Raw genomic sequence first — 16454 nt, 5'->3', positions numbered from 1 at the left:
TTTGACAGCATCCTCTTAAGTACAGCTGCATAAAGGTGTTACTGGCATGATAAACCAGTGAGAGGTTAATGCTAACTCTGGATTTTGCAACAAATCAATTATTGGCACTTAACCTGTCTCAGAATAAAGCAATAACCTTCAACTTCAAACTGGGCTTCTTAAGTTCACTTAATCACTTGCACAGAAAATATCTATTCTAAAATTAGAAGACTTTTGATTGTCAGCCTGTACTTAAACATAATATAAAAGAAAAACCATCGAAACTATTTTGGAACTTATTATCATTGTTCAAAATAATCATTTCATACCAAAAAAAAAAAAAACCCACACTTTGCATTTGAATAGATCTTTCTACTTTTACTTAAGTCTAAACCTTCTTGGAGATTTCTCTGCATGGAAGCTTAAATTAGACAATTTCTGGTCTCCATGGCACCTGGAAACTGAATCATGAAGCTTAGATTTTGGCACCTGCTTAGCCCAAATTTCAAAGACGTATACTGGGTTCTTCTCCACTTAGGGACCTCTGAGATTTATCATCCCAGTAATTTGAAAGAAAGTCTCCAACATCAGACAACACAAATTGCTAAGGATGTAGTAAATTAGGCTTTTTAGCTTCTACCATACTTGCTCAGGTTGGAAAGAGAAGGTAGAAAAAGATAAGGAATAGAGAAGAAAGGAACTTCTGGCTAACTTGTTATCTATGACCTAAGATTACTTTTATCAGACATGTTTCCCCTTCAAGATTTTTCTGTTAAATACTTTCCACTTAAATCTTAATTTGGGTTAGGAGCTAAGATTAAGGGAAAAATTATCTTATGGAAATAGACTGTTTTAACCCACTCTGCCTCTTATTTCAATTTTTATTTCTTTAAAAACTAAACCAATTTACTTGGCGCCTAAGTCCAATTTATAATTTTTAAGCCCTGAATTAGAATCTAAACATTTGGCATATCTTTTACACTTTATAGCATGTTTGGTGACATAGAGAGTAAAATAATTTTCCTTTCTATTTATCCTATTTATAAACCTTAGTATATTTATAAACTATGGATAGCATCCTGAAATTTGATCTCCTGCAGAAAACTCTTTGAATACACTGTCAGAGGTTTTAAGAGCATCTGATAACATATCCCGAATCTCAATTCTACAATTTTCTTGGCACTATTTGGTCATTATTGACTTTGGGCAAGCTTTTAAATTTCCCTGTTTTTCAATTTCATCATTAAGTATACTCTAGTTCTAAATCCCAAATATCACTGGAAATTGTACATGGAACATGAGGAAGAGTACCAGCTGTAATGTTCCAGCTAGCTTTCTGGAGGATCTCCAGATGGGCCTTGGTCTCAGCAGGATACTAGCTACAAGGATAGTCAGGAATAGAGTCTAAAGTCTTTATTCTTGAGTCTCAAGTTTGAGATTGAGGTAGAGCACACTCACTCTCACACTCTCCTTCTCTCAGTCTCTCCTCCACAGTCTGTCTGACTCTGACTTACTTTTGATCTTAGTGGAGGAGTGCAGGAGGCAGGAGAGCCACTAGAAGGATGGTCAAAGATAGAATGTCTTATTTCCGTCCTTCTCGGCTCTTATATACATCAGTACAATTGCATCATTACACCACACTGAATATGTGTGAACTAGAGAACCATTATATCACCATACTAAGTACTAAGTATATATGTGAACTAGAGAACGATGACCTGATCAGTTCCACTAAGTTAACATCTTGTTTCAAGTATATTTCTCCAGCGTTCCACCCTCTTCAACCAGTTTGTGAAATTCCTTGTACAGAACTATATAACTATAATTGTATAGTTACAACTAACTGATATTCAACATAAGCACGAAAACTGAATTTTTAAGTTGCCTTTCCTTTTCAAAAGAAAAACTTATTTCGAGGAAGCTGCTTTTTTAATATTTAAAATATGACTTTTACAATGCTTTGTTTATGGAATAGATCAAAAATTTTTCTCTTTTTATTTTTAAACTGTATACTTTTCCTTGAGATAATAGCAAAATTTCATAAATAGCACATTTCTCTAAATCTTAATCACTAAGTGCATAATATACAGTGATGTCTCATCTGCTAAAAGTCATGCCTTTTTTTGGTCTATCACACTAAGATTTTAAAAGCAAAATTGTGTATTCACCAAGTTCTCTATATAGTACTACTTAGAATTTTCCACTTTCTAATTGTCCTGATGGTCAAGGCAAATAACATTCAAAGATTTTATGAGATAAATTAATCTATGATTCAAACAAATACATTACAAAATAATCAAATACAAAATAAGTGCCTATTAGAAGCAAAGTACCATACTAGGTGCAGAGAAGAAAAAAAATAATCTGGGCTTTCTGATTATGTATTATCATTTCAGTAGTACCAGCCTAAATATGTCAATTTTTTTCCTCCTGTGAAAAGGAAGCTCTTCTGAAACTCAATTACCTGAATTTCCTCAATACTGTGAACAATAAACATGTCTTGCAGGTCTTCCATAGCACCTTCCATCCAGTTGTTGAAGGGGGCAGCTCTCTTGGCAAATTCCAAATGAAGCTGATCAATGGTTTCTAGCAATTTCTCAGTCCTCTATATATATGAAAGAAAAATTAATACTGGTGATATTGAAAATTCTTTGGAAATATAAAAGCTCTTCATAAAATAAAACATTTCCTGATTTAACTGAAAAGCATTTTAATAAAGCAAACTCATTTCTACCTGGTAACCAGGTACTATCTCTGTTAGTAACATGCATTAACTGATGCTCAAAGTAGTGATTCTGAGATATTGCAAGATGCTAATGTGCTTTCCAAGTTAAAGATTATGTTCACTGTAATTTCAGTGTTAAGTATATTTTATTTTTGCCAAGTATATTATAATATGCTCATATACACTATAATAATTAAGTGCATTTAATTATGTTAATTCTTTTAAAATGGTAGTCATCTATAGTATCCATAGTAGTTTGCTTTCAACTAGAATTTAGTAAGAATATTGTTCCCCCCAACAGTGCTGGCTAACAGACTATTCTATATCATCCTTAATTTATAAATGCAAGCAGAGTTGCAAATTAAGTAACTAACTTGAGGTCAACTAGTAGAGGAACTAATAAGAGAAGTAACGACAACTGGATTTCTTAACTCTCCCTCTATTGTGCAGTTTGGAGGGGTTATTCTGCCTTGCAGGTCACAGGAAGAAGGTAATATTCAGGTACATTTAATCAATAAACATTTATTTCTTTATTTCTTAAAAGATTTTTTTGGGGGGATCTGATTGGCAAAGAGAGCATTATTATAAATACTGTAGATTTCTCTCAAACATCCTGTAATAAAGTAGGGAAAGAGACAAAGAAAGATCAGAGGAATTGAATCCAGTGTAATATAAATCCTCCACATTTGGATTCAATGTTTTTCCCATTCTGAACCATTTTACCCTATCAATTTTATGTATATAAACCTATTCTTTAATTTATCTTGAAGGAGGAAACAAAATAGTCTGTTGGCTTTTAGGAGAACTGAAGTCACTATTTTAAGTTTCATCAGAGTCAAGATCAGAAAATGAAAATAATTCCTATTTTATGTATAGAGGGAAATCATTCTCAACGAACTGCCAAATGTTTATTATTATTATTATTATTATTATTATTATTATTATTATTATTATTATTATCCTATTGTATGTCACCCATTGGTGACAAAGTCATTCAAATTCTACATTTTTTTCCATTCTTACTTTTCATCTCTTGTAGGGTTTTCATATAGTTTAATTTCAACTAGATATATTCTTTGGGAAAGTTTTAGAATTTCTTAGCACTAGTTGTTATCCTATGAGATTCTATCATAATTTATGGAAATTTGAAATATTTTTATTGTAATTATATACTGCCAACATAGATATGCATTAATATTCAAAATTTTGATTTATTTGTCCCTATTCTGGCTTGATTTCCTTAATTTTTCAACTCTTTGATAGGGAATCTTTTTTGGTGATTCTTTGGTGATTCCTAGTTGGCTTACAATTACAGTGTAGTACTTGTGAATACTATAAAGCTGCAAAAAACAGTGAAGGAAATTAAAGATTCTGTGCTGAGAGAATTTATGTCAAACAGGCAGCTCCAAAGTTTTACCTCCAGGGCCTCTCTCCTTTTTTGAGTAAGTGTTCCCAATCTATCCCATTGATCACAGATCTTCTGGCATCGGTCATTGACACTCGCAGCATCATGATAATCCAGTTCACTAAGGCAAAGTGGAAATAAAAGTTTACTGTTCCTGTGAAGATGTACTAAAATTGTACTTAGGCTAACAACTCAAATACAGCCAAAGACTAGGAAACCAAAAACATTTTTGACCCAAATGATCGCTACTCAATTTCAAACTTTATCAAGACCTATGTTATATCATCATTACCCTTTGATAAATGTAGAAAAGAACCTTAAAAATTCTGGCTAATGGCTTTCTATTCTTTCTCTATTATAAACATAGTATTTGTGGTTTTGTGAAAAGTATGGCCTGTACTTAGAATTTTGGCATAAGTCTACCAGTCTCTTAGTTCTATAGGTCAGGCCTCTGGAGATGAGTATTTTTAAGAAGATCTGGCAGTGAATCTGTAACAAAGCCAACTTTCTGATCTGAAGGACAGACCTTAGAATTCTGCTGACATCAAGAGGAGCTGAGTGGGAATAGCTTCCATAGCATTGTGTCCTTGGCTTGTCTCAAAAAGATACCCTACTTAGCCCCTAAAAGTAGAATACTAGATGGACAAGAGGGGCTCCCTAACATTGACCTAACCTCATATGGACAAAGCAAAACTCTTTTAACATGACAAATGAAATAGACAGTTTTACTTGGTGCCATTGGTGAGAAAAAAATTTCCAGGAAAAATCTCCTTTCAATTTATAAGAAACAATTGTATAGATTGAATGGGCTCTTTATAAAATAAGGTTTGATGCTAAAGTTCATTGAAAAATATAAGTGCTCATCAACTCATTCCTGGTCAAAAGAAAAGAAATAGAATTCATAACAATGAAATAAGAATAAGATTTAAATGCTATATGCAAACATCTTTTGATTGCACTAATGGAAATTAAGAGATTATCACACAAATGACTGAAATATAAAAATTATCCTAAAACTTTAGTAAAAATTGAAATCTACTCCAAATTATTTATTAGCTATTTAAAAAGCAGCAAACTGGAGTGAGGAATTTCTTCTCCTTTTCTTTCCCCTGTTTTAAAACAAGTTCAATAAGAAATAATATGATTCAACAATGAAAAGACAAGAAAGAAGGCCCTAGATAGCTGACTGAATAAATTTAAAAAACCTATAAAGAATCAAGAAATAATTATTTCATTCAATGTTTACTGAGTATTAGGGACACATTACAGGGGAAAAGAACTCATGTCATTGAGGGATTTGCTTTTATCGAATTCAAGGAAAATCTGAATTATTACTTATTCTTTATTAATATTATAATATTATTTAAACCAATGTACTTCATTACAGAATGCAAAAATCTTTATATGCTACTGGTTTAACAATAGTTAAGTGAAGCTTCCCAAGAAGTTAACTTAAGGTCTTTTTATCTAGGACTTGTAGAATTTGTCAAGGTCAGTGATATAGTAACATTAGTCTTCCTTTTAAAACCATCTTCACAATAGGATGGAATTCATTTTATGATATAGTGAGTTTGAGTTTTTTCCCTATCATAAATCAGATAGCTTTTTTTTTGGAACAATTTTAATCTTCCTCAGTCCAATCATATTTAACATTTATATTCCTAACTCCTCAAGAGTTGGTTCTGGGCAATATAGTTAATAGTGCTAAGAATATTAGTTAAGTCAGTTCATTTAAATTTACACACACACACACACACACACACACAAAATCACCTCCTGCTGTAGAATTCCCCAGCTTGGCTCTCTTACTAAATTTAGGCCAGGAAGAGAGAAGGTCTCCCCTGCTGGACTCAGGATAATCTACTTGAGAAGCTATCTGTGGAATTCTTACATTGTACCTACGACATGATCAGGTTCACTGGAAAGAGTTTATCAGCTAAATGTCAGCAGCTGCATGCCTTGAAATAGAACATACTTCAGCTCCTGGGCAATGGCAGCAATCTGTTCCACCCGGTCCTGGTGAGCTGCCAAATCACTCTCAAAAGCCTCATGTTTCCTCAACAAAGCGCGGACTTCAGTCAGAGAAGCAGACTCATAATCCTTCTGTAGCAAGATCTGTTCCTTGCCTGAAAAGGTTGTGGTAAGGGATTATTAATACTCTGATTCCAGTGTCAGTCTGTTCATAGCTACAGAGTGCCCTGTGAGCATCATAACTCCAAAGAACCAAGATAGGAAGAATAATGTCAATTGGAAGTTGGGACATCACTCACATCAATGCTCTCTCAGGAGCCTTTTCATCATTATGAGGGGTGGAGGGTAGGTAGGAAGGAAGAAAAATGGGCAGGCATAAATTTGCATATTTGGAAACATCAATTCATTTAGGATGTAACCTAATTTTCTAGGACAATACTTAGCTAATAACTCAGTGTTACTCTACCTTTGGCAATTAGACATATTTTGTCTACCATCCATTTGTTCTACTCTTTCTGTAGTTTCATTTTGATTTAATTCTATTAACTCCCATGAATGTATGTGTTCAGATATAACAGGGATTTTTATTCCTAGAACTATACCTATCTCCCTATAAATATTTTCCAAATCTTCTGAGTGTGGCATAATCATCACCTTGACCCAAACTTAATTGAAGACAATTTACCTCAAGCAGATTATATTCTTCATTTTAGAGAGCAATTTAAATCGAATAAATGAAAACAAAGTAAAAAAGGGAGGGAGGAGGCTAGGAACCAACTATTTTTATAATGAGATTAGTAATGGATGAAAAGGAATGCAAAGGATAATTTGTGAGAAAAGCAGAAGCAATGTCTTGCTAGGTGGATAGTGTCAGGTCTGGAATCAGGAAAACTCTTCCTGAGTTCAAATCTGACCTCAGACTCTTACTAGCTGTGTGACTCTAGAAGTCACTTAACTTTGCTTCATTTTCCTTGTCTGTCAAATGAGCTAGAGAAGGAAATGGCAAACCACTATCTTTGTCAAGAATATCCTAAATGGAGTGGCAAACAGTCAGATACAACTGGAAACAAATGAACAACAATTTCCTCTTTATTTTCTTATTTCAATAGTGTGCATGGAGGTAGTCTTGAGGGATTTTGTATTTCACAGATTCTCTATACTAGAATCCTGCATTGTGGTGTAGAAGCAAAAAAGACAAACCTAGGGATTATCATATTACAATTTAGTTTTATTAATAATCCTATAATTCTGCCAAGCAAAACCCTAAAGCCTGAATTTGGGGTTTACTTAGGTTTCCCCTAAAAGAATAAACTTTATCATCAGTATTATAAAATAGCAGTATTATAAAGAAGCAATATGAAAGACAGGCTAAGTTTACTAGAGTAAGAGTTGAGAATCTGAACCGAAGTCAATTATTAACTGGGTATCTTTAGGAAAATTTCTATACTTTTCAGTCTCAAGTTTCCATCCCCTAAAAGGAATAATAATATCTACAATCCCCATCTGAAGTGGTTGTTATGAAGATCAAAGGAGATAATGACAATGAAACATTATGTTTACGCAAGTTATTATTACCATTTAGCACACAGAATAGATGATTATAAAGTGCTAAAAAAAAAATTACTACCATGGTTATGCAAATATGCTCAGGATTGTCTTCACTCTGTTCCAGACTGCACTCAACTCTTCTACTATTTCTTTCCAATGCCTTGGAAACCTATTCATCCTGCAAACTCACCCTCTGCAATCAACTCTGGACTTCTTATATTGAGAGATACTTCACAACACATGTCTGCAAACCCCAACCTTTTGGAGTCCCTTCCCAATCTCAACAAAAGTATCCTCCATCTCTCTAGCTTCTTCCTCTGATTGAAGTGTCCCCCAAGAACCCCATTTTAAGGAGAATGCTGCCTCTACTGCATTAACAGCTTCATCAACACACAACCCCAATTTCAGTTTCCTCTTACGAATTGTCTTCCTCAATTAAAATATAAGTTCCTTGAAAAAAAAGGGCTGTCTTTCTGTTTGTATTTGTATTCCCAGTCTGGTATGTAATACTAACATTTCTTAATAAATGCTTGTTGCCTTGACTAGATAAAGCCATGAAGAAAATTAGAATGAATCTAAAATAAAGGAGCAGGATTATACAATAAAATTAGTATACTCACATTTTTACTTTGTTGACTTTTTAAAAATGGAAAATTGGATTTTGTATGGAATTCAACAACTTTCTACTGGCAGATGCTTAGCCAGATGATTTTCCCTATAATGACTAAGCCAGTTTTGGATACAGCATAGGCAATAAAAAAATACCAATGAAGAATATAAGTATCTCATTTAATTCAAGTGAACTTGGTAAAAGAGATGTGGGTTATGAACTGCAAAGTAAAAGCAGCACCAATAACTGTAGAAAAGAACTAACTAAAAATAGATTGAATGGGCCAATAGCTATTAGCTGGATCATAAAATGAATCTTCTCATATGCCTTCTGAAGGAATTCCATTCAGAAGCATTGAAACAAAAAGGAGAAAGCATTTTCCCCCCAAGGTTACATAAGTCAATGGTATTTCCAACTCTTCTGATCACAGCTCAGTTCTAACTAACCTCTTACCTGTAATTTAAGCTGCTTACCATATGCCCAACTTTCATGAGTTGAAGCTTTCTGCCTAAATTTCTCAGCCAGATGTTCCAGGCGTTCCAGTCTCCTTATCTCATTTAGCAACCATTCTTCATAACCTTTCTCAGCCTGTTCTAGCCTCTGCCAAGCACCAGCAATATCCTAGAAGAAATTTGGGAAAAAAGAAAAGGCACAGGTTATTTTCATCTTTGCTATTTTGATCTTTTAAAAAGCCTATAATTCATGTTTGAAAATGCTTTTATTGAAATAATTACTGAACTTTTTTTAAAAATAAAATTACCAAGTATCTTCAATGATTTACAAAATGCTTTTGGTTTATTTAGCCAAAGTATGTTCACCAACTGACAACTATCTGATATTCATCTGAAACAAGGTAAAAAAAATTCCAGATGTTTAGCTTTTAATCTGAACAGAATAAAGCCCCAAGAAAATACCTTGTATCAGCTCATAAATAGGGGAAGATATTCCCATGTACCAAAAATAAGGGCTAAGGTTCCATATTGCTTATGGGGGAAAAGAGCTCAAAGCACTAAAATCATGTGACAATAGGCAATCACTCCAAAGTAACTAATAATGGTTAAGAAATGAAGTTGCCAAGCAGAGTACTCCATAAGTTCATAACTTTCCAAATTAAGCATCTTTAAATCAAGTGAGTGTCCCTCAAAAAAATGGAGGTGTTAACTTTACGTACTGAAACCATTTTGCCTTCTGATGGCATGAAAGCTGGTCTGTTACTGATCCTCAGTTTAGTCTGCAAGGTGTTGAAGTTAATCTCTAGCTGACATTTCTCTTGGACTTTGGGGGGCTTGTGTTTCCGACGATAATCTCGGAAGTCCTCTAGCTTCTTTTGCATGGCTTGCATTGTCTTCTCTGGTGTCCGATTTTCTAGCCAGGGGATTGTGCGACGAATCCATTCCAAAAGCTACTCCCAAAATAAAAAAAATAATTTTCAGAAGTAACAAGAAAACTCTTTCTCTAACAAACTAAATCCCTAATCTAAAACATGGAATCTTATTATTTGATATACAAACATAATAATAGTAACAAAGCTAACATTTATATAGTTTTATATTTACGGTTTGCAAAGGTCTACATATTAGGTATTGACTAAAAGGAGATAAAAGGGGCAGAGGGAAGAGGACTCATTGGCTATAGTATGAATAAAGTTCTAGAAATTCCTTACCTATTCTATCTAATTAATATAGTTAAATTATAATTCTTACTCCTAGTAATCACCTATCACCTTTTGCCTGGGCAATAGAGAAGTTGAAATATCAAAGCAAGCCATGTGTTACAAATGTGACATTTACAGTAAACTCAGGAACCAGACAATAGCAGACAAATGCTGGATGGAATTTCCAAATAAAAATCCTTACATGGTAAGAGTGCAATTCCATGTAAATTGGCAAAAGATTAGGTTTAATTCAAAATATCATCTGGGATTTGCTCTTCAAATGGGCCTATGCTTATAATGAAGTCATTTGCCAGAAAGAAGTGGAACTACACTTCTGAGACTAATTCTACTCTGAAATACATATCATTAATCTATTCCGCTTGAAAAAACTCTATAAGGTTTGTGTCTAAGTATGATGGAATTTCTGAATAGTAAGTACACATTATACCTTGCAAATTAAAAATCTAGATTTTATAAGTGAATTACAGGAAGCACACTCATAAACTACCTTTCTGCCTATTTGGAGGATGACAACAAATTAAATTTAAAGGATATTTCCTTAAGAATGATGCCCATATATTTCATGCAGTTGAAGTGAAATAAAAAATAAGAAGAGACATGGTAAAGAGAGAAAAGGACCAAAGGTTTCAGGCCCAACCTAAATTTGGGCCAGAATCATTAGATTAGACATCTAATCAGTTGTCAACATACACACATAATACTATTACATTAGATTGATCTGATGTAAATTATCTGATAAGATGCTAAGTTGTATCTTGGAATGGATGCAATTTCCTCAAATACTACCTGGGCTCAGAATGCATAATTCAATGCTAAAATTATTTTCCATCTTCAATTGTTGGCATATCACTATTGTCCATCTTAGAGGTAATATATACAACTTCTTTTCTCCTATCTCCACTTAGAGGAAAACAGTATCTTTAAAGAAATCAAGCTTCTTCAATCTATGAGAAAAGGGCTATTTTTTGCAACCCTGGTTTTAGGGAAAAGAGATTTAACATCTATTTTTCTTCTTTTTAAAATTTTTTTATTAAAGCTTTTTAATTTTCAAAAGATATGCATGGATAATTTTTCAACATTAATTCTTGCAAAACCTTGTGTTATAATTTTTCCCTCCTTCCCCCCCACTCCCTGCCCTAGATATCAAGAAATACAGTATATAACATCTACTTTTCTATACAGGATTCTAGTTTGAGTCATGACCAGTTCCTATTCAAGTACTTTGGTGAAGACTCTTGAACACTACTATAACTCTAATTTTATATATTCACAATAGATGGAACTTCCGCCACCAGTAGGCTAGACAAATTCCTATGATGCCAGCAGTGGACAGTGCTTCAGGGGAATAGCATGGTTTCTCAGCACAGATTATAGGGTACATGACTTAGGGATAGAGAATGAATATCCTGGCTTTGGATAAAAGCTACATTACAGTTAGTGTTCTATATCCTCAAAGTTGTTTAACCCCATCACAGCTAAGAATATAATCAAATACTACTCTCATAACCCCTAATGAATACAATTTAGGATTGTCTGAAGTATCTCTCCTATGATATTGCCAATAATTATGTTGCTGAAAGATTAGCAGCCTCCAAGATCCATGTCTATTCCTACATTTTACTCCACCTGAGATGCAAAATACAAAAATAACACTGGCAATCAATTTATCACCCTCTGGGCCTCCTTATCTGGATAAAGTATTGATAGCATTGTAGTTCACCAGTCTTTTTTTTACCTCACTTGCTAGCCTCTCATATTCTTCCATCAGTTTCTCATTCTCTTGATTCACAGCAAGAACCTTACATATCCTGTTAGCTGCTGTCTCGGCCTGTAAAACACAATAGGTAAACAGGACAGCTCTATTGATATTGATGTGCAGATACAAACTGAATGTAGTAGGGAATGGGCGGTAATGAGGGGAAATGAAGTTACTGCCAGTGGAGCAGATCATGTGTGTTAGTTTAGGGAACAATAAGATAGAATACAAATGTTTCTGAATACTGTAGGTCACTTTATAGTTAAACTACAGTTTTCATATAAATGTAAATGGCAAGCCAAGTTGGTTAGAGTAAAAACAACATATTTTTAAGGCATCAAATAAGTTAGTACCTAACAGCAAGGGAGAGAAGGGTCCTCCCATGAAAGTCCTCCCATGAAATCATCCAAGGATACTAAGATCTCAGGCTTTTTAATATCTATTTTCCAACTGCCTTGACTTCAAGATTAAAAGAAGGCTACTGAACAAAAAGCACATCTGTTTTTCCTCTGATAAGAATACTTTGAATTCATGAGATATGAGATATTATTCCTTCACAGGGCTCAAAGTACATTACCAATGTTGGGTTCTTTGGAGTTTTTTTCTCAAAAGAATTTGCCCCAAATAGAGCTTTTCTTTTATGAAAAGAAAGCTGAGGTGATGTGCTGTACAGTAACTCATGCCATGATCATATTGAGTCAATTGGAAATACTTAAATATCCAGGCTTCCAGGCCTATGCCCTATTCCAATCAATGCCTCACCACATAATCCCTAAACTGTGCCACTTTCTTGTCTTCAATTCCAAAGTGGCCCTAAGAAACATGCAGGTTCCTGGATGCAAGAAACAAAACATGCTTTATCTACCCGAATCTGTCCATCTGGCAGGATTCACCAAGTACAGATTCATAAAAGTAGCAAGAAGTACTGATAAGTAAATATATAGAAAGCCAGGGGAAACTATGAGAACCACACTTGAAATTAAAATATTTCTGAAGTTAAAATTAACTAACAAAAGGATATTCCTTTTAAACAAAAATTTTCTTTTAATTGAAAATATTAAAGATGTTAGAATAAATCATTCAACATGGGCAGGCTTGTACACAGACAGCAATTAAGAGCCTTTAAAAGGACACTTGTTTCTTCACTTCAAATGTTCCCTTTACTGTTAACTAAATGTAGCAAATTCTACATACTAATGTATTTAGTTATAAGTGAAATGAAAGAAACATCTCAAAATAAGAGATATGAAAAAACATTTTGGAATCTACTAAATTATTACACTTGCCAATGGTTAAAAAATTTTTTTTTCAAAATGTTTAATTCAGGTAAGATGTGAAGCACAATAAACATAACAGACAAAACACACAATTTAAAAAAAATCAAGCCAAAAACTCAAACATAGCACCCCATTTGGGCCAAGTGTTGATACCTGCTCTGCTCCAGCAAAAGCATGGTAGAAGCAGGAAACATAAGTCATGATAGCTCTTTCATCAGGTTTGGGAGTATTCACAATGTCTAAAGGGGAGGAAAGAAGGAAAAAAAAAAAAGAAAAAAAGACACATACACAAACACATACACAAATGAAGAGTAAAAATCAAAGAAAACAAAGGGAAAAATAGAGTGTGTTTTTATTTGATCTGATGACTTTTCTCTATGTTGAATGGGCATCTGCCCCAACCTGAGCTTCATGGAGAACACAGAAAACTGGAATAAATCCCATGTTAGATTTGTTGGAACAAACATTAAAAATAAAAATAGACAATAATTTTAAAAGCAAATCAAACCATGAGTCTGTCTCTTTCCCAGTCTTCAAGTGTTTTTGCTTTTGTGTGTGTGTGTTTTTTTTTAAGTTAAATTATTAAGGTGAGAACTCATGTTATTGTTCATTAGAGGATTATAATTATGGGCACTAGGTGGCAAAATAAATAGAATTCTGGGCCTGGTGTCAGGAAGACATCTTCCTGAAAATCTAGTCTCAGACACTTATAATCATGTGACTTAGGCAGATTATTTAATTCTATTTGCCACAGTTTTCTCATCTATCAAATAATCTGGAGAAGGAAATGGCAAACCATTCTAGTATCTTCTCCAAGAAAACACCAAATGGGGGTCAAGAAGAGTAGAACATGACTAAAATGACTGAACAATAAGACATTATAATTATTTTCAATAAATAATCAAGCCCACATGGAGTTGCCTTTTAAACTGGCTGAACCAGATGAAAATGCAAGTGCTTCTGGTTTTCTCTGAGGAGCACATCAACAAACAGAATGTTGGCAATATTTACAGAGATTTATTGTTTTATCTTTGCATCCCTATCACTATTTTGTCTTCTGTCTTGAAATCTGAATTTGACTGTGCATGGACTCAGAGTCATTAATGTTAACTGTGTTTACTTACCAGGTCAGTTAAAAATCGCTAATAGTAACATAAATTAAACAAGAAAGATATACAACATGTACACTCATTGATTATTATTGTCACATTTGTGAATGCTGTATTTCACAAAGGTCCCCTCTAACACTGAACAAAAAGAGAGAGAAAACAGACCATTTATTGTCACATTTCTGAATGTGAATATTTCATAAAGACTCCTCTAATACTAAATAAAAAAAGAGAAAACAGACCCACTCGATTGCCCTCAAATTTTCCTTTCCTGTACAAGGCATATTGGCACATTATATATTTTCTTCTTCCAATTTAGAACTTAATTCTTTCTGCACTAGGTTTACGCAAGGGACAGAATTCAATTAGATGGACATGTGGTAATTCTCCAGGACAAGGGCTGGCCACTAGGTTTCAAAACACTGTTGTTAAAAAAGAATGTGGGATTGTGAGACAGCATGGAAAGCTTTTGGAAAATAAAACATAAACTGCTGATGGCTACACAGATGGGGAAAAAAGGAGATTTCAAAGAAAACTAATCTATAAGAGACAAAAACCTATTAAGCACCAGAAAGGTTTTCTTATTAGGAAGGAAGAAAATAAAAAGAAAAACAAACAATGGAAAAAATTTAAGATACAGAAGGTGAAGGGTGAGAGGTGGCTGCTCATCATTTACATCCTCACCTTCTGTGCACCAGCAAATGCATGATAGTAACAGGAAACATAAGTCATTATGGCTCTTTCATCAGGTCTGGCAGTGTATACTAAATCTGTGTAGAAAAAAGAAGGTTAACTGCTTGGACATTCTAAAGACAATAGCCTTCTGCTGCCTGACCGTCAGGCAGAGAAAGAGAAGTAAGGGATTCTTGCTTATTTAGGATGGTTTTATAGATCAGATCAAGGTTTGTCACCTATAAAAATCCATCACTTCCCACAAAGATTTAAAAGTCGCCAAAGAGAATAGTATGTCTACTTTAGCTACCATAGAGGAGTCTCAGACTACTTACTGAATATTTTTCACTCCAAGGCTAAGGCTAGATTTATAATCTCCAGGATTTGTCCAGCTCTAGAGTTCCACAGGAGATAAGTACTGGGAGAGGTAACTATATCAATGATCTTGATATGCAAGAGCAAGAATCATCAAGATTTTTGCTCATATATTCATACGTACATATATATTCACTGCTAATCTAAACCCATTCCCCTAATTAAGAGCATAAAAAAGAGAGGTTATACTAGATTAGAAGGAACTAGAATAGATGAACTCGTCTCTTTTTAAAATATTGGTTGGTAGAATGGTCAAGATTAGGAAGAATCTCACCAAATGTAAAATTATAGACCATGTGGTTAGTTTCACAAATGGATCTATTAGGCATGACAAAGTTCCCATTTACTACTCTACAATAGACACATAACCAACAGGGCAACCAACAACATGGAGTAAAGAAGGACTCATTAGATGGAATGAGAGACCTTCAAGGATGAGACTAATCAGCAACATCATAATGGAAGAATGACAGGTAAGAGAATTAAAGTGTAATGCTACTTTAATAATTCAGCATTTACCAGAAATGAACATGGAGAACTTATGGGATGAAAAAATACATAATACATATTAAAAAGTGTTACTATTTCTATACTGGTCATGGTTCTTAATCTTTGCCATCACTTTTTCATAAAATGGTGTTGTAAAAAGACAAAACAGCATATGAGCCAAAGGAGTTTGTGAGTCTTCTACATTTGTACAATAAGAGGAAGGAACAAAGAGAAGAAAAGAACATGAGACAATAGAGGAAAGGGTAGGCGAAATGTTAACTTCTTTGACAAGCAGGAAGAATGGAAGCATTCTTGAACCAAAAGTCAGAATTTCAGGAAAAAGTGGGAATGTCAACAATATCAGAAGGAATGGTATTTAGAGTGATCCAGTAGGAAATGAGTGACTCCTGAATCAGGGGTGCAACTGAGGAAATTCAATTTTATGCCATGAGGAAGTTACTCCACAAACTTGAAGAGATTTGGCAACCTCCCCCCGTTTACCTTTCTGCCCTCCATCACTCTAGAATTCCCTGAGTCATTACTTCCTACGGGATCCAAGCAAAAGAGAGTCCACAAGGATAAAGAGAGCTTGAAAAGAGGGTGAAAAATGAAGAACAAATGTTCTCATGATATTCCTTAACTATTATGTGTTCGGGCTGTATTTCTTTAAAGCAGAGACCATAACAAACTGATCAAAGTGCTGGCATCTCAAATACAATGCTCTGCTTAAAAGAGTAATAGCTCAATAAATGTTTAAAAAATGAGAAAGAAAAAAATTCGAGACATAAAGTTAAGACTACCATAAATGAATAAAGAAGGAAATGACTGATGGGAAATAATAGAAAACACGTGATTTACTGTTT

At 34.0% G+C, this 16454-nt stretch overlaps 1 protein-coding gene across 6 annotated transcripts in view; it reads right to left on the bottom strand.

Annotated features, from left to right (window-relative positions):
• ACTN2 (actinin alpha 2) overlaps positions 1–16454 on the bottom strand; it is an 83669-nt gene that overhangs the window by 13014 nt on the left and 54201 nt on the right. For 4 of the 6 annotated variants that reach the window (XM_074262485.1, XM_074262487.1, XM_074262488.1 and 1 more), the window contains exons 8-14: positions 13100–13185; positions 11649–11741; positions 9410–9640; positions 8712–8859; positions 6085–6235; positions 4122–4230; positions 2444–2584 (exon numbers count right to left, since the gene is read on the bottom strand). In XM_074262485.1, coding sequence (XP_074118586.1) covers positions 2444–2584; positions 4122–4230; positions 6085–6235; positions 8712–8859; positions 9410–9640; positions 11649–11741; positions 13100–13185 — 959 coding nt within the window. Of the gene's footprint in view, positions 1–2443; positions 2585–4121; positions 4231–6084; positions 6236–8711; positions 8860–9409; positions 9641–11648; positions 11773–13011; positions 13186–14739; positions 14826–16454 lie in introns of all 6 variants that reach the window. The other 2 variants (XM_074262486.1, XM_074262490.1) reach the window with 2 other exon arrangements.

Source organism: Sminthopsis crassicaudata, chromosome 4, assembly GCF_048593235.1.
Source record: "Sminthopsis crassicaudata isolate SCR6 chromosome 4, ASM4859323v1, whole genome shotgun sequence".
Lineage (NCBI taxonomy): Eukaryota > Metazoa > Chordata > Mammalia > Dasyuromorphia > Dasyuridae > Sminthopsis > Sminthopsis crassicaudata.
Note: the sequence above shows the minus strand (reverse complement) of the source record. Positions and strands in the feature narration are given on the sequence as shown.